The sequence below is a fragment of the Tinamus guttatus genome, unplaced genomic scaffold (assembly GCF_059628265.1).
Source record: "Tinamus guttatus ecotype Peru unplaced genomic scaffold, ASM5962826v1 Tinamus_guttatus_pri_ptg000308l, whole genome shotgun sequence".
NCBI classification, from domain to species: Eukaryota; Metazoa; Chordata; class Aves; order Tinamiformes; family Tinamidae; genus Tinamus; species Tinamus guttatus.
In genome coordinates, this window is record NW_028288842.1 from 3,829,469 (window position 1) to 3,848,301 (window position 18,833).

An 18,833-nucleotide genomic window follows, 5' to 3' on the forward strand; every position below is an offset into this window, starting at 1 on the left:
GGCTCTGAGCCGAGGTGATGTCCTGCTGCACGCTGCTGACACCACCGCAGTGAGGGGAGCAGGAGCCGGCGATGCGGAACGGCCATGGAAGAGAACAAATATCCTACATCTTGGATTGCCTTTGTCCCATGCCACCAAGGCCACATGCCTGCCTGTCCCGAGGGGAAGGGGCCCAGCGGCCTCTGGGGACCAGCTGAGCCCTTGCAGCTGCGCTATGCACCTGCGGCCTCCCACCCAAGGGCCTCTTTCACCCCTGCCTGCCCTCGCTTTTAATTTGATGATAACCTTCATCTTTCCTCATTTTGTCACTCTTCAGGCATGGGCCCCTCCCTGCACCCTATTTTAAAAGGCACCGAAATGGGTCAGAAATCTCCTTAACGTGATCTCCTTTGCACATGGTTTTTGTCCATCATTCAGAATGAGTTCAGAAGCGGGAAGATCAATTTAGACAGTACGATGAAACTGCTCGATAAACTCCAAATCCCTTTTGATTACGTTCATGTGAAACACATTTTTAAGGTGAGGAATGCATAGATTAATCAGTTACCTACATTTACAAGGTCAGTTGCACGAGTGAAATATTAAAAACTAGCTGATCTTGTTCTGGTTCAGGAGAGGAGATTAAGCTCTGGACAGTCAGAAACTCTCAGATCATGTCAAGTTGTAGAGGAAAACATCAGTATTTCCTCAAACAGGGTTGTTCCTCTCTCCTTGTTCTCTGCCTTGTCCTGCCAAGGTAAAAATAGTTGTGGGAGCTCAGTCCTTTTTAAAAGTGAGGGCTGCTGCCTGTCATTTTTTTTTTTTTTCAACCTCTTGTGCTGCACAGAGAGAGAATTGCCAGCCTGGAGGACTTGAAACTCCTTATCATTGTTTTTCCACGGACTTTGCTTTCAGAGAGAAATTTTAGAGGATCAATTTGCGGGCATAGAAGAGAATAATTATTTGAGGAACTGACCTGCATAGAACAAGTCTACTCTAATTATGTTTAACAACACAACATAGTTATCAGTATCATCTAATTGTTCCTAATGGTGCAGCTAGTCATTCTTTGCTTTTGAGGGAGTCTGGAGTATTTTGATTGTTTTTTCTTTGTCTGCAGTTGTTCATTCTTACAATAGTTTGTAAAAATAATCAGCAATTTGAAAGGATATCTTACTACCATCATTTGCACTAACTATACATCAATAGTTAATGGAAGGGTTATACAGGACTAAAAACAGATTATGTAGTTTTTAAGGAACCCACTTTTTTCTTTTGTTTATTCTATTTTAATTTATTTTAAAAACCTTTAACATTTTTATGTTAAAAATGTTAAAAGCCATTTTCTATAGTTATGTCATCCCCAGAACACTAATTTCAAAGCACTTGTGGGTGCTGTAGTATTGTCTGCATAACTTGCATAGAAGATTAATTTTTTTTTGCCCAACTTCATTTTGCGGCAGTAACTACATAAAGTTCTCCTAAGTCCTGATAGAGTTGATATTTCTTTTTATGTTTTTCAGATATGAGTAAATTTGCAGATTGTTAAAGACATTAAAATAGATGGAAGATATCAATCTTAGATTCAGGATTTTTCAAGCAGTGAAGAAAATGTATTATTAGTGTTTGCATTGAATTATTTCTTGCTGATGATTCTAGTTACACATGATCATTAATTTTCTCTTAAACCAACTCCAAGAAAATACTTAAATACTGATTTGTAAAATGATTTGGTTAGAACTCCCCATGAAACTTGCATTTGTTCCTGTTTTGGTCATCTAATACAGTTTTGCACTTATAGTTGTACTCTTTCAGACATATGTTACTTCATAGGGAGAATCTCATAACGTACCTTAGGCCCCCTTACCACATGGCCTCCCTTGAAAAGCAGTTAGTCGAGCAGTGAAAGAAAATCTGCAACGATGACAGCCAGAGCCCAAGTAGAGTGTTTATTAAAAGATGGGGGGAATGAGAGGAGGAGGCCATGTTATTAGGTGCTAAAATCTGTCCTTCCCGGTAGTCGCAATCTAGGGAGACAACCATTATGAATTCGGCATTTTGCTCAGCTTACAGGGATAATTGGTGGGGCAATGGAATGACATTTATTTATGATCTTTGCACCTTCTTTTTTTTTTTTTTTTTCTGAATAAAATCCCCATTTGTCTTAATTTGGCAACTTTTAAGAAAACACAATGCTACACAGTTAGAAACATCTACGTATGGTTCACAAATACACATTTTGTATAGAAAATTTTAATGGATAAATAGCACTGTCAAGCCTGAGGAAAAATGTACGTGCCAGAAACAGTAATAAACAGGATTCTGCTCAGCCTCTCTGACCCTTTTGATTTTTCTAGTAGCTTTTATACTCAAGCATTGAAATTAATAAATATGCTAACACTTTATAAACTGTATTTATGAAAACAAGCTTATGGTTTAAGAATTCAGAATGTGCAAATAAATTAGTAGGAGTTAAACATTCTGGTCTGTTAAGAATGGTAGATAATACTGTAGGTTATTATAAAGTATCTTTTCTCCAGACTTCAGATAGTGATTCTCATTTGACATACTGAAGGACTTGGATCTCATGATAATTTAGTCAACCTTATTTCATTTTTTATATTAATATTTACTGCATATTGTATGTAAATTTAACTGAAAGTGTTTACAATATGGTTTATGTTTCAATTGGGCTGACATAATTCTTATGCTGTGGACTTGAAATATTGAATTGTATTTCAGTGGTGTATTATATAACATGTTTTAATATTGTATATGCATTATATAAATTACTGTAATTGTTAGATGCTAATTTTGTCACACAGTGTATTTTAGTTTACATAAAATATTTTTAATCACAAGGACAAATTTTAAAAGTTGCACGTATAGAAGTTCTTTACCTCTGTGATAAGTTTTAGTGGACTGTTGTTCATCTGTGCTTGAATCTTTGCAGACCTTTTACAGACCTTTTTTTTTTTTTTTTCAGAAAACCGTTGACAAACGGAAGGCACCAACTATTAACATAGAAGACTTCAGGGCAATTTATCGAACTCTTGTACACAGACCTGAGTTCCATGAACTTTTCTGCACTTATGCGCCAAACAAGAAAGTTCTAGCTGACACCGAGCTAATCGCTTTCCTCAAGAAAGAACAATTTGAAACAGAAGCTAATGAAACAACTGCCTTAGAAATTATTTCAAAGTATGAACCCATCGAAGAAAGTATGTATCATCTGAGTATTTGATTTTAAGTTACTTCTTGTGGTTCTATCATTTCCAGTGTTTTCTTGTATACTTGTCTGACTACACAAATGAACATTTTACGGAAAGCTGATGTGTATTATTGTGAATGTGAATATATTTACATGAATATATATAGTACATACATTTAATTTATATCTTTAATTACTAAGGATGTGATGATATAAGAACTATTATTACCATAAATTTGCAGTGCATATTGCTCACTGTTAGGACATTGCTTCCAGATCATTCTCAGTCCTTGCTGCGGTTGACTGGTTCAAAACCTACAGGTAGACTGCTTTGAACAAAATGCAAGTTTAGTAGAATTGATGAGCTGATAGACACTGTGCTAAATCTGAGTGCACAGTAAGACATATCAATGGCCATTATTAGGAAGTTTGAATTTTTAGGTTTAGCTAAATGTCTAAAAATCATTTTGCCTTGGAAATATAAGTGAATATAGGAATATAAGTGTTTGAAAAAAATAGAGATTAAAAAATTAAATTAAAAAAAATAGAAATTATGTTTTGTTAGCAATCTGTCTGGTCAGCACAGGATATTTCTTTTGGAAACTGACACATCTGCATGTATTTTCAGGAGTATCTGACATACTCCTGAAACATAGACACCTGCACTCAAAGTGTCTATGTTTGAGTGGTGTATAGCAAAAAGTCTGAATCTAAGAATCCTCTAATTTGTAGATGTTGCAGAAGGGAAAAACTTCTAAGGATATATCTACTCAGAAAGATTGAAATATTGGATAGTTACACTTGAGTTTGCTCTCAGCTGGATATCGTTGATAAAAATATACATGATATACTAAAATACCCATTGAATTTTTCAGATGGAAAGGGACCTCAGTGATTTAGTTCAGCCCTCTGCTCAGAGGAAGGTCAAAAGTGAGTTCAACCCAGGTTGCTCTGGAATTTTTCTACTTGAATCTTGGAAACCTCTAAAGACAGAGACCACAGATTCTGGGGGCAACTTATTACACTTCTTGACTGTCCTTGCAGTATTTTTCTCCTCCTCCTTTTACCAAGTCAGAACTATTTCTGTTTCAATCTATGTTTGCTGTCTCTTTTATTCCTGTGACCCATCTCCATAAAGAGCTTGTCTCTCAACTTGAAAAACTCTTAGTAAATACTAGAAGATTCGTACTAGATCTTCCCTAAGTCTTCTCCAGATGGAAGAAGCCCAGATCCCTAGTTGTCTTCTCACAGGTCATGACGTCTGGCCTTCTGCTGGACTTGCTCCATTTATTCAACAACTTGATCATACTGAGAGACCCAAACCTGGACATGTATGTGGTCTAAAAAAGGCCAAGTAAAGGGTAGTAATTAATCCCCCTTGGCTATTCTGCTGTGGATCCTGCCCAGTGTACTGTTAACATTCACTGTTGCAAGGGCTCACTGCTTTCTTATATTTAGGCTATCAACCTGCAGGGGCCTTGGATCGTTTTCAGCAGAGCTGCCCACCAGCCAGTCAGTCCCCAGCCGGTATCATTGCAGAAGATTCATTCTTCACTCATTAAGGACATTATATTTGTTCTTGTTGAATTTCAGGTTCCTGTTAGCCCATTATTCTGGCCTGTCTAGGTCCTTCTGAATGGCAGCTCTGCCCTCAAATGTATTAATTGAATCCCCAAATTGGTATTATCTGCAAGCTTGATGAGGGAGAATTCTCTCTCACAGAATAACAGAACAGTGATTCTGCTCCAGTAGGATCAACTAGAGCAGGCTGACCAGGACTAGGTCTAGTCAGGCTTTGAATATCTCCAGGTATTGAAGTTCTACAACCTCTCTTGTCATGCAGTTGAGTGTTTCACCCTCACTTGAAGAAGTTCAGATGCAATTTTTTCTTGCATTTCAGTTTGTGCCCATTGCCAATTGGCTCTTTAGTTTGCTGTCACTAAAACACCACTGAGAAAACTCTCAGGCTTTTATTTTTTTTTTTTTATTTTTTTTTCCCCTCTTATCAGATATTTATAAACTTTCATAGACTGAACTTCTCTTTTCCAGACTAAACAATTATGGATCTCTCAGTCTCTCCTCAGATGTCTTCAGTCAATTAATCTTCTTTCTGAGCTTCCCTGGACTTGCTCCAATCAGCCAATACCTTTCTTTTATGGGGAGCCCAAAACTGGACATAGCACTTCAGATGTCATCTCACTGGAGCTGAGTAGAGGGGAGAGATGAGCTCCCTTAACCTGATGGCAATGCTCTTTCTAGTGCAGCCCAGTGTGATGCTGGACATCTTTGCCATGAGAGCACAATGTTGGCTCATGTTCAACTTGTCCACCAGATCTTTCCACATCTTTCTCTACAAAGTTGCTCTCTAGCTGGTCAGCCCCCAGCCTGGACTGGTACGCAGAACTATTCCTTCCGAGGTGCAGGACTTGGCATTTGCCTTTATTGGGCTTCATAAGACTGTTGTTTGTCCATTTCTCCAGCTTGTCAAGTTGCCTCTGAATGCCAGTGTAACCAGCTGGTATATAAATCATTCCTCCCAGTTTTGTATTGCTTACAAACTTGCTGAGGGTGCATTTGGTCTCATCATTCAGGTCTTTTATGCAGATATTAAACAGTACTGACCTTGGTATCAACCATCCCATGCGGGACACCACTCATGACTGACCTCCAGCTCGACTTTATGTTGCTGATCAAAAACCTCGGAGCCCACTAGTTCAGCTAGTTTTCAGACCACCTCATGTCCACTAATCTAGGTGTACTTCATCAGTATCATCTAAGAGGATGTCATAGGACACACTGTCAAAATCCTTGCTAACGTCAAGATGAGCAACAATCACTGTTCTCCACTCATCCACTGAGGCAGTCATCTCATACTAGGAGGCTATCATATTGGTTAATTATGATTTCATCTTCGTAAATCCATTCTGATGACTCTTTATGACCTTGTACTTTGCATGTCTGGAAACAACAACCAGGATAAGGTGCTTCATCACCTTCCTGGGAATGGAGGTTAGGCTGGAGGTGAGGTGAGGCTCTGCTCCTCTCCTCTAGCTCATTCATATTAAACAGAACAGGCCCCTAGATGGACCCCTGAGGAACTCCACTTGTAGAGTGGAGTCTATGCTTTGCGTCAGGTAGTCCAGCCAGTTTTTCCTGTAGCAGCCTATCCATCCAGACTGCAACATGCTGACTTGGATACAAGGATGCTTTAGTACATGATGCTGAAAGACTTGCTAAACTTGAAGTAGGCAACTTCTAGTGCTCTGCCCTTGACTGCAGATCTAGTCATTTCATTTTGGAAAAATATGAGGTTGGTCAAGCATGGTTTATCCATGGAGCATCTTTTCTGGGTACTACCTTTTTCATCATGTGCCTAGAAATGCCTTTCAAGAGTTCTTGCACCATTGTTTTCCCAAGGATGAAAGTAAGGCTGACCAAGCTGTAGTTCCTTAGATTTTATTTGCCCTTTTTGCAAATGGGTGCAGCCTTTGTCTTTCTCTGGTCATTGGGACCTCCTCAGATTTTCATGGTCTGTATATGCTAAGTTCTCTTAAATAATCCCTGATTTGATTCCCTTCCACCCTTGGTAGTTACTTTCCTCGTTGAACTGTGCCAGCAGGCACACAGGTCTGGGACACCTTATTGCTGAAGGCTGACACAAAGAAGATATTGGGTATGGTACAGCCTTATCTGTATCCACTAACACTGACCTGCCTGCCTCCTTCAGGCCTTCCTTTTCCTTGTTTAAAATATGGCCAACGTAGTGAAAGAAGTACTACTTGTTGCTCATGATGTCTCTTGCCAGTTTCAATTCTTGTCGTGCTTTGGCTTTCCTAAAGCCATTTCTGCATTTCGGGGTAATTTTTCTATGTTCCTTCTTTGTAGCCTGCCCGCACCTTTGACAAGCAGTTTTGTAGATTATTTTTCATGCTATTTCAGATTTTTTATGCCTCAGCGAATCCATGTCATTTTTTTTTCTTGTTGCAGTAGATGGATATTATCTAATCAGCTTGCACTGGTAATTCACACTGAAAGCTGGAGTTCAAGTTGGATTCTTCCTCGTTTCAGTAACACTTTGCAGACCAAATATTTTTTTCTGAGTGATAAGAGTTCTTTGTCCTGTTGAGTTCAGTATACCTACAAAGCCCATCTTTTTCACATGGAAGGGGTTTTCCATGGCTGCAATTGTTTTTTTAGAAGCAGTTCCTGTTATATGAGTGTTTAAATAAACAAAGAAGTCAAAACAGTACTCTGACCATTATGTGAAAAAGTAACATACACTTAGAATTGTAAAACTCTCATCTTATTTTTCATATATTTTTTTCTATGTCTTAATTTCTTTATTTTCACAGCAGTTTCCATTCTTCTTGCCAGTGTATTCTCATTTCTTTTCTGTTTCATTTATTTATCTCTTTCCCTTGTATTTCTGTTGGTCATTAAAAAACATTTTTTACATAGTTTTCCTCTGGGTACTTATCTGCCATTCTGCTAATCTGTTCAAAAGATTCTCCTCACCAAGCTGTTTCTTTCACTGATTAAAAACAAATAAACCAAGAAGCAAAGAAGATATTAAGACTCAAATGTCCCTTTTACTTACTTATATAGCTCTTCTGATGAAATGCAAGGTCTGGATAGGTACCTGATCACCCTTTCTAAATTATGTTGTAAGAAGTCAGTGATGAGTGAAAGTTTGTTAAAGTCCATGGTATTGGTGCACTTCAGCTATATTCAGTGCTGCTCCAAGTAGTGATGTTGCTTTTCTTCTGCACTTTCCTGGACGTAAGTAGAGGCAAAATTTGCAGCTAAGCTGAAGGAAGCAAAGCAGAACTAACTGTAGTTTACTGTAAGCTGTTACTATGTTCAGTAGAAGCTGAAGATTAGATGTATAACTTGGCTGGCTTTGTTTCCCAGTCTGTGGTACTATGTGAATTGAAAGAGTCTGAGGAAAATCAGAGCTAAACCCAAGGAGAAAGACATGGAAGGTCTATGCTGACAATTCCTAAGAATGGAATCCTAGGAATTCCTAGGTCAGCAATTCCTAGGAACCTATTTTATTGAATATGTTCTACTCTTGTTGAGAACTAATGAGTTTCTTAAGTAGCTGTATATAAAGTTGCTGATTTAAAAGGTTTTTGGTTTGAATCGTCTGTGTTGATGGGGAAGTTAATATCTACAAAGTGGTTAAGCACTCAACCTCCACTGAGTTAGAAAACACAGAATCACAAAATTGCAGAATGGTTGAAGTTGGAAAGAACCTCTAGAGATCATCTAGTCCAACACCCCTGCTCCAGCAGGGACACCTAGAGCACGTGGCACAGGGTGGCATCCAGGTGGGTTTGGAAGATCTCCAGAGAAGGAGACTCCACAGCCTCTCTGGGCAGCCTGTTCCAGGGCTCTGTTACCCTCACAGTAAAGAAGTTCTTCCTCACATGGAGATGAAACTTCCTGTGTTTCAGTTTGTACCCATTACTCCTTGTCCTATCACTGGCCACCACCAAGAAGAGTTTGGCTCATCCTCTCCTCAGGTGTCTGTTCATAGAATCGTAGAATGCTTAAGGTTGGAAGGCACCTCTAGAGACCATGCAGTCCAACCCCGCTGCACACACAGGGTCACCTAGAGCAAGTGGGACAGGACTGCGTCCGAGCGGGTTTTGAAGAGCTCCAGAGAAGGAGACTCCACCACCTCTCTGGGCAGCTTGTTCCAGTGCTCTGTCACCCTCACTGTTAAGAAAATTTTCCTTAAGTTCCTGTGGAACTTTTGATGCTTTAGTATCTGGTTGTTTCCTCTAATTCTATCAGTGGCCACCACTGAAAAAAGGTCAGCACCATCCTCCTCACTCCCTCCCTTGAGGTACTTATAGACACTGATCAGATCCCCTCTCAGCCTTCTCTTCTCCAGGCTGAACAGGCCCAGCTCTTTCAGTCTTTCCTCGTAGGGCAGATGTTCCAGACCCCTGATCATCCTTGTAGCCCTGCGCTGGACTCTCTCCAGCAGCTCCACATCCCTCTTGTACTGTGGAGCCCAAAACTGGATATGTTGATAAGATAAGATCCCCTCTCAATCTTCTGTAGGCTAAACAGGCCCATCTCGCTTAGTCTTTTCTCATAAGATAGGTATTCCAGTCCCTTAATCATCTTTGTCACTCTGTGCTGGATCCTCTCTAGAAGATCCCTGTCCCTCTTGTCCTGTGGAGTCCGGAACTGCACACAATACGCCAGGTGTGGCCTCACCAGAGCTGAGCAGAGGGGCAGGATCCCCTCCCTTGACCTGCTGGCAACGCTCCTGCTGATGCAGGCCAGGATCCCATTGGCCTTCTTGGCAACAAGGGCACATTGCTGCCTCATGGTTAACCTGTTGCCTACCAGGATTCCCAGATCCCTCCCCATGAAACTGCTTTCCAGAAAGTCAGCCCTGTCCTGGTGCCTGGGGTTATTCCTGCCCAGGTGCAGGACCCCACACTTGTCCTTGCTGAACCTTACGAGGTTCCTCTCTGCCCAACTCTCCATCCTGTCTAGGTCCATCTGAATGGGCGCACAGCCCTCGGGACTGTCGGCCACTTCACCCAGTTTGGCATCATCTGCCCACCTGCTGAAGGTGCACTCTGCTCCTTTATCCAAGTCATTGATTAAATATTGATTGAGTCATCCAAGTCGAATAGCACTGGACCCACTTCTAGGCACAGGCCTAGACTTGGTGCTGTTTATCACAACCCTCTGAGCTCTGCCATCCAGCCAGTTCTTGATCCACTCCACTTAGCACTCACCTAAACCACACTTCCTGAGTTTCATAAGGGTCACATAAGATCTCTACAGCTTTAATTTTTGTCTGGTTTAAGTTTCAAATGCTAAGTCATTTTTTTTTGTTGTTTCTTCATCTGTGAACAAATTGTTAATCTTGTGATTGGAATAATTATATTGAATGAAATAACAGCTGTATTGTTCATGCTCCTTTGATTCCCAGTCAGAGGTAGTTAGTGGAAAGTTCCAGACATGACTGACATGATCATTGATTCATATGTAATGTGTATGTGTAGTAATAGATCATTTTGTGCAACTGTCAGTCTGAATTTGGTGTAAAATATTCATCAGGATGATCTCTTAGACTGATCTACTAGCCTTCGCGTATACATTTGCTGTAAGTGAAAAGGGGAGATTGTGACACTTGATTGAGCAGTTGGCTACTAATAACAACCACTATCTGATAAACTTGATAGCATTGGTGTGTCAAGATGAAAATAAAAATAGTGACTAGATTTTTATATATGCACACAGCATTGAAAAGTTGATCAATAACTTTTAGTCCATTCATAACATTTGCATGCTCAAGGAGAAGAATTTTCTTTCCTATTGAGCCTGAAACCTCTGAAGGATACTTTGGTTAGTTCAGGAAAAATATGGAATACATTGCTTTTCCATTCTTAGTATACAATTTAAAATGGAAAAAGGCTACATGTTCAATTTTTTTGTGTGTGCTAAAGCTTCCATTTTTGGCTTAGGGAGCCATTTTTAGGAAGTGATTCTAAGACTGTAAGTGAATGTGGATCATGCCTGACAGTTGTCTCCCCAAAACATCCACATGTCTGTTTTGTTCTGCAAAAACCTTATTATCTCTTCACTTCATTATAAATTTCAAATAGGAATCTTGATTTTTTGAGATTAAAGAAAAAAATTTCATAGTAACCAAATGCACTTTATCGCTTTTTTAATAAGATTTTATATATCTGTTTTTATTATGGCACATTCTTAAACATTTGCATGAGGTTAGAAACAAGACGAGGATAGGAAGATGGATCCAGTTATTATTTGCAGTACACTGCCTTTCCAAGACCCTGCTCTTTTCTAGGCATTTTGCTGCTAGACAGCACAAAAACAGGTCAAAAGCACAATCCTGCATTGAGAAGCTTGCTTACTTTGTAGATAATTGCATAAGCCTGCTGCATCTTATGTTTGGTCAGATAAAGAATTTGAATGATCCAGAATGTGTTTGGGAATAAAAAAAAAAATCATTAGTTTATTCTTAGCGTATGTGATCTTTTAAATTTGCTTTTCTATGTGCATGCGTGTGTGTGACAGCTGTGTGCTCGTTAGAAGCCATTCACCAATTTAAATCAAATTTGACAGAGAAGATGGGTGCTTCGTTCAGATTCCCGAAGATTTAATAAAAATCAGGTGAAATGAAAAGATGATTAAAAATCTTGACTGAGAGAATGGCTGGACCCTGCTTTATGAGACCTGAAAGAATTCAGATGGGTCATGTAAATACCCAGTTTTAGGAAAAACTTTCACCACACTTTTTCATAATTTAATTGAAAGAAAAGAATATCATTAAATTTCATTACCAACTATCCAAAGAGGATGAGAAGAAGAAAAAGAGGAAAAAACATATAACATGAGCATGTGGATAGATCAAAACAGACAAGATACTAAACAAGACACAACTATCAAGAGACACCGCGTTAACAACAGGTCATTCTGCAAGCAGGCTCATTAAAAGGAAAACCAGGATAATATTGATCCACTACTGAGGTATAAAGTCGCTATCATTATTAATGAGACCAGAGTAACATCTTAGCCAAAAATACGGAAAGAACAATGTAAAACATTTTTAATGACTTAAATAATTTCACATCAGGGAGGACAGACTGACTAATCCATGAGTTCTTAAAACTGATGGTAGCAAACTCACCCAATACAGATCATTTTTGACAACTCATGCTGAATGGATGATGAATTGAAAGAAGAAAGGTCAAATGTAGCACATAATTTAAAAAGGGAAAATCCAGGGAACTAGATACCAGTCAGATCCCAGAAGAATATTGGAAAACATAATAAATGAATAAACAGCCAAAAGGTAGTAGGAACGTTTCCTGAAGAAAGAAATTATGTCTAGTTTCCTTCAATAACAGAATAACAAAGTGGACAAGAGAAAACTGGACTTCATACATTGATGGTAAATATGCCTTCAGCATTCTTTTGCATTTTCATAAGCATCTTAAGGAGGCAGGCAAAAATACAAAACTCATTTTGTAGATACAAAACTCATTAGAAAATTAATCTTCAAAGATAAACATCAGTGATTTGGAGCCAACATAAAAGGTTACATGAGTCTGAGGTTTCACTGAGCACTGTCTTGAGATTCAGACTTCAGTAATGGCATTGATGAACTGATGATAGAATAGAAAGTTTTCTTACTAACTTAGATTTGAAACCAATAGAGAAGAATTTTGAGCATTTTAGGGAACAAAATCATCTTGACAAATTGGAGAAGTAATATAGAAAAAAAATAAAGGCATGAAGTTCTGTAAGGAAAAGCCCTGTGTTCTATGTAAGGACATCACACATCAGGATGTTGGCCAATTGGAAGGAGTCAAAAAGTACAATGAAAACAGACAGAATTCTAGGAAAATCTAACCTAAACAGAAAGATTAAGTGAACCGGATTTGTTTCTTTGAGAAAGCAATGGGCTGAGAGGAGGCATGACAGCAGTCTTCACACACATAGGAGTCTGAGATACAGAGGGGAATAGTACAAAAGACAACGGACAATGTACAGTAAGGAAGATTCAGGGCAAATGTTAAGGAAAATGCTCTAGCAGTAAGATTACTAAGGCACTGAAGTGTTTCTTTTTTTCTATGGAATGTGGAGATTCTTCACTGGTGGGGATGTCTTTAAGAATAGGTTAGACAGAAGTCTGCTAGAAATGGCATTTGTGTGTTTAAAGAGAACAGTGTGTGTGTGACCAGTCTTTGGAAGGTCTCCATCATTTCCTTTCTTTTTCCATTTAGTTTTTTAAAACTTTGCAAAGTTTCCTACTTCAAAAGAATGGACAATGTAGAAATATTTATTTTCTTTGTATTGTCTTCTTCAGAATGATTTTAATGACTTCTTATTTGGATACAAAACTTTTAGTCAGTAAGACTAATTAAAGATTGATTATTGCAACTCTATTCTGTAAATCAGAATTCTTATAAATGTTTTGAGAATTAACAGGTCAGAGAAAGGTTTGCTTTTTTTGGCAAATTTTGTAAAGATTGACCTCTTTAAGCCATTGTAACCATAAAGTAACCTTTGTTTAGTTACTGCTTAAACATCCCCATCCTACTATGCTGACAAAAATAACTGCTTCGTGAAAAGGTTATTTTGCAACAAAAAACAGGAAAAACCCTTGACTAATTCAAACTAGGCTACATTTCAAAGCAAAGATGACTTCAGAAATTATATTATTTGCAAAATTATATCTTTTGAAGTATGACACTGGAGCAGCAGTTGGCAGTATAATGGATCTGTTTGACATTAAATCAGTTAAAAACAAAACAAATGGAATAAATATACTGGTATGATGGCAATTAGCACATTTTGTTATAGAGACAATAATACAATATCCTTGATTTGCTGTTCATCTTTGTAACCAGACATTTATTTTGCTGAAATGCTATTTTTACTTTAAATTATTCTAATTTAAATAATATTTCATCTGTATCTATTTGGAATTTTTCACTATTGAGGAAAATGTTTGCTAGTGGGAATCATAGTTTCTGCAAGGTTTTTTCACCAGTATTTGATTGACCTTTTGGAGAATAATTTCTTTTCTTTCCACAGAGGAAGAAAAGTTATTTTTGTCTATTGACTGGCATATTGCTTTTTAAAAATAAACAACAGCAAATACTTTCTTTTGTATTTTAGCAGAACTGTTGCAGCAGGACTTTTCTTCCTGATGCTCATAGAAGAATAAAAGCATTAGAACATTTTCATATACTGCATCTCATAATTTTGAACTTCATAATCTCCAGAATGTTTTCATTTATGTTGTTCTGTATTAATTAAAAAATGCAGGGAATAGCTATGATCCATTACCTTTAGAAATGTTTAGAATTGGTCAAATTATGGCAAGTATACAGACATAACCATCCATTTAAATTTATACGGGATTTTTTTTGCTTTCTTTTCGTTCAGTGAGGAAAAGAAGGGAGATGTCGTTTGAAGGATTTGTAAGATACTTGAACTCAGAAGACTGTTCAATATTTAGAAAAGATCACAAGATTGTCTACCAAGATATGAACCGGCCATTATGTGATTATTTTATTTCATCTTCTCACAACACCTATTTGATATCAGACCAACTAATAGGGCCCAGTCATTTATGGGGCTATGCCAGGTACTTAGATATTTTTAATTTTTAGAAAATACTCTTTAGCTTTTTTTTAATGAATACTACCTCATATGGAATGTAGTTTGGCAGTAAAGGACAAAAAAATCAAGTGGAAAATGTGAGTGGTACTTTATTTTGTGTGTACATATTTCAATATATTTGCCAAACCATCTGTTCTTGGTCTGAAAAAGATCTAATTTTGCACTTGCATCCATAAAATCTACCTTGCAGCAAATGACATCTATAACATGCTGTACAATATATAATTAAATCAGTTTTTGATTTCAACATGCCATACAACAGTAAGTAACTCCCTGGAAAAATGTAAGATTTCTTGACCAGCTCTAGCCTGATCTATATCTTTGCACAGCCCTTAGGGGCCCAGGATGGCGGGGTGTGTCAAGGATATCTGAGAACAGCGTATATTGCAATGCAATCAATTTGGTAGGAAAAACCAAAGGGTTATGTGGGCACTATGGTAGTCTGGAAGGATAAGAAACTTTGTATTTGAATGTGCAGCATATGACTCCCAAGAGGAAAGGGAAAGCAGAATGCCTTATTGACAAAAAAAGCATTGAGAAAAAGTGAACATAAATGGAGAAAAATGGGTTATGTGGTAAAGTCAAAAGGAATAGGGACAGAAATTTGCTCTGTATGTTCTCTGATGACTTGCAACAATCAAGAGCACTAGTGAATGTTTTCGAACAATGCTAAAAATGATGTGTGGTAAATACTGCATGGCTTAAAATAATTATAGACGTCTTATAAAATCCTCTTCTCTTTCTGCTTAGTTATTGCTGGTGTAAAGGAAATGCAAAATGATAACATAAGGACATATCCAGATAGAGGCCTTTTAAGATATTGTTAGCAAGACAAAGGGCAACATGTAAAGGAGAGATTGGTATCTAGGTAAAATACTCTACAAGAACATTTACACTGGTTGCAAGACAAGTGCTAGAAACCTAGGATATTAAAGAAGTACATTAACTTCTTAAAACTTCAAACAGAGTAAATTTAGGGCATCCATTTAGGGCTTTTCTTTTAGAAATAAGATGTGCTGGAGCAATTGAATTATTCAAAAAAAAAAAAAAATCCACCACCAAATACAACCCAACTCTCTTAAGTGGGTTGCTGATACTTTTTAAGTACAGTGTTTTTTAAAATATTTACATAGTCTTGGAATAATATTAATAATAGAAAGCGTACAAGCATTTCTATTTCAAGAAACTGTTTGCCAGCATTTCAAAATTGTTTTCTTTATAACTTTGTCTCTCATTTTTAATCTTTTAAAGAAGGATATTCACACAATATACCTTCCTTCTCAATACAATAATAAAGTTTATTACCTAACATGCATAAGATAAACAACAGAAAATATAGTTTGGTTTCATATCTCTATAATTTGGTAGGATTTATTTTCTTTTGTGAAGATAGACTGTTTTTTTGTAATTATTCAGCGGGCATATAATCAGAAATACAACAACATATATAAGAAAATGTGATATTTTAATTTGACTGTAAAATAGTTTCTGCTGTTCTTTTGAAGTGCTCTGCTGAAAGGATGTCGCTGCCTGGAAATTGACTGCTGGGATGGCTCACACAACGATCCCGTTGTGTATCATGGTCACACTTTAACGAGTAAAATTTCTTTTAGTTCTGTAATTCAGGTGATAGAAAAATATGCATTTGCGGTAAGTATATATAGATACATTGGTTGAAAAGTTATGATGGCTTTAATGAAGTTGTTAGATATGCATGTTGTCTAAGTTTCCCCAGGGGAAGAAGACAAGAAATGGAGACATTATATTGTGGCAGTAGTTCTATTGAAATGAACTAGGAGGAAAGTGTGCCACCTGTTCTTTAAAAGCAAATAGTAACTTATTTGCTGATATTGATTATAAATTAAACTTGGGACAGTAAATTCAGAAGATCTTACTTTATTAGGTGATATTTTCACTTGAGGTCATCTGAATATAGGTTAAGTACAGTTTAGTTTTTTTTTTATATATCTTTTCATTTTACATTTGTTTTTACTTATTCTTCTGTTGCTACTATTCTGTCTTATGTTCTGTGTTTCACTTTGCAAGGTATATAGAAAAGAACAGGTTAGATTACAGCTGCTTTTGAGTCTTACTCTGATCTTTAAGTATCTTTACCACTTTAAAATTCAAGGCCTCTTAATGGTTTCCATCTCTGGTTATTTTTTGTTAGATAGCTCATTAAAGTAACATCCCTAAGAACAAAAGCTGATAATCTTTTGGTGCTGTCTCTGTATGTTATAGAGTTGTCTGGCATAACTCCTGCTGAAGAATAAGTGCTGAAAGACTTATGATAACCCTTAAATTCAGGCCAGTTTTGCATTGTGTGTTTATGCATATATACACATATGCTGATATATGCATTTTTATATGCATAATATATCCATGCACACATACAGCGTTTTTGGAGTCCAGTTTTATTTTTGTTTTCTATATAAAATCAAATGAGTCTGATATTAGAAGACAATAAGCACAAAATATGATTTTATTTTGCTGTTCTTCATGGCACTTTAGATATAACTCACTTGGTTTTGCCAATACACAGAGTATTGTAGATTGCTATAATACAAGCTTCATTTAAGAGGCACTTGGAATTACTTAGTCAACAGAATTGTAAGAGCAGTTCGAGGTGATATAGCTTATAGGTCCAAAGGAAATATTTTTTTAGGAATAGAAGGTCTTAGTTATTACCACTGCTTTTTATTTTTATTTTTTCCATGAATTCATCTGTTGAGAAACATGTTCCAGGCATGCAGCAGTCAAGGCATCATTCTTTAGAATTTCTTTACATCAGCTGAGCTAGTATATTTGTGACAAATCCTACTTTCTGGGAGAAGCCTGTAGCCTGTCCTCTGGAATTGAATCAACCTGACTTTTGCTTGATTCAGCTCTTATTTTCTCTCTAATTTCTTCACACTCAACATTAGTCAGTATCTGAAATGCCTCCAACAAATGGTTTTCTGTTGCTTATTTGACAAAAATACTTCAATATGCATTATTAGCATAAATTTCACCTGTTTATTATTAATGAACCGTTGTATCCTTCCTAACTGATCTCTACTCGGTTTCCCTATTATTTTATCTTTCATCTCTACACATGCCATTTATGGTTCTAACTGCCCTTAACTTTCTGAACATCATTTTTTTTCTCCCGCTTATAATTAATCTATCAATTATACCTTTTACTCTTCCATAAATATTGTAAGCCTTTTGTTTTGTTATTACTGAAACAACTGCTCTACATTCTGAATATTTTAAAAACCACAGAAAATGCAAATTACCAAGTGCCTTTTGTAAGATATTTTGAGGAACTCAGTAGTTTTCTTCTTTTTTATTAGTCATAATAACCTTCAAATTATATTTCAGGCTTCTGAGTATCCAGTTGTCCTGTCTTTGGAGAATCACTGCAGCCCCAAGCAACAAGAAGTAATGGCAGACTATTTAGAGAATATTCTGGGCAGCAAACTTCTTTCTTCAGCAATTAATGATGAAGTGCCAACTGAACTACCTTCTCCTGAGGTAACAACTTTGTATCTTTCTCTGTAGAAGATAGGGAAAAAGACAACCTAATGCAGTTTTTCTTCAGAATCTTCTGAAAATGGATTAATTACCATGCTTTATCTAGTGTCTGAAATGGACTTCAGATAATTAAACAGAAATAATTATACAACGCAAAGAGCATATGAAAAAAATAAAAGGAAAGACAACAACAAAAAAGCAAAATTAAAATCATGTGGGTTGATACAGAAAGCTATGTTTAAAGGAAAACTGTTTCCAGTACAACCTGGAAACATACATATGAAAAGGATAACACTAACATTTTGCAGAGCCTTAGACTTTCTGGTTCACAGGATTCCAATTTCTGAGGCTTGGTAAACATTAAACCTTTGTTTTTATATTATATCAAATGCAGCTAACTAAAGTTTATTTTATATGGTAATATGGCAGCTCCAATAAGGTGTCTTATTATTGTGAGCCATGCTAGTAAGAGAATCTGCCTTTAAAGAGGGCACATTTATTTGCAGAGAAGTTAAATGACTTGCCCCAAGTTGTAGAAATATCACTGAATAAGAACTCTGAATCTGAGAGCTATGCAAACAGTTGATTAATTTTATTTTGGAAATTTCAAATTACTGGACAAATACGCTGTAATAAGCATCTTTCAGAATTTCTGTTGATCACTAAAGTCTACATTTCAAGATTAAACTGAACCATTCTCTTCAACATGATATGAAACTTGCAGTGTCTTCAAGTTTTAAAAAAGGAAACAAAGTATAAATTTTTAAACAACATTATGCTTTGAACCAAGAAGTCAAAATACTTTAAATATTGCTTTTATCTGTTTTTTGCTAATTTGTTTTTTGTTTCTTAGACTGAAAGAATTTCCTGAAACCTGAACAAGTTATTGAAATGGAAACCCAAATATATATATTTTTGTTCATAAAAATGTTGATGG

The 18,833-nt window shown here is 36.8% G+C and overlaps 2 protein-coding genes across 2 annotated transcripts in view; one reads left to right on the forward strand and one right to left on the reverse strand.

The window, feature by feature from the left end:
• The first annotated feature begins 84 nt into the window (after positions 1–84).
• The window catches only part of PLCZ1 (phospholipase C zeta 1), a 49,129-nt gene continuing 30,380 nt past the window's right edge, over positions 85–18,833 (forward strand). The window contains exons 1-6 of the mRNA XM_088528434.1: positions 85–98; positions 396–519; positions 2,966–3,200; positions 14,144–14,345; positions 15,886–16,030; positions 17,744–17,896. Coding sequence (XP_088384560.1) covers positions 85–98; positions 396–519; positions 2,966–3,200; positions 14,144–14,345; positions 15,886–16,030; positions 17,744–17,896 — 873 coding nt within the window. The remainder of the gene's footprint in view (positions 99–395; positions 520–2,965; positions 3,201–14,143; positions 14,346–15,885; positions 16,031–17,743; positions 17,897–18,833) is intronic.
• LOC148594014 (uncharacterized) lies at positions 5,446–9,817 on the reverse strand (the record flags this gene model as incomplete). The annotated part of the gene is made up of 2 exons (XM_088528456.1): positions 5,446–5,783; positions 9,205–9,817. Coding segments are annotated over 2 exons (951 nt in total), but the record flags the coding sequence as incomplete, so codon positions are not given.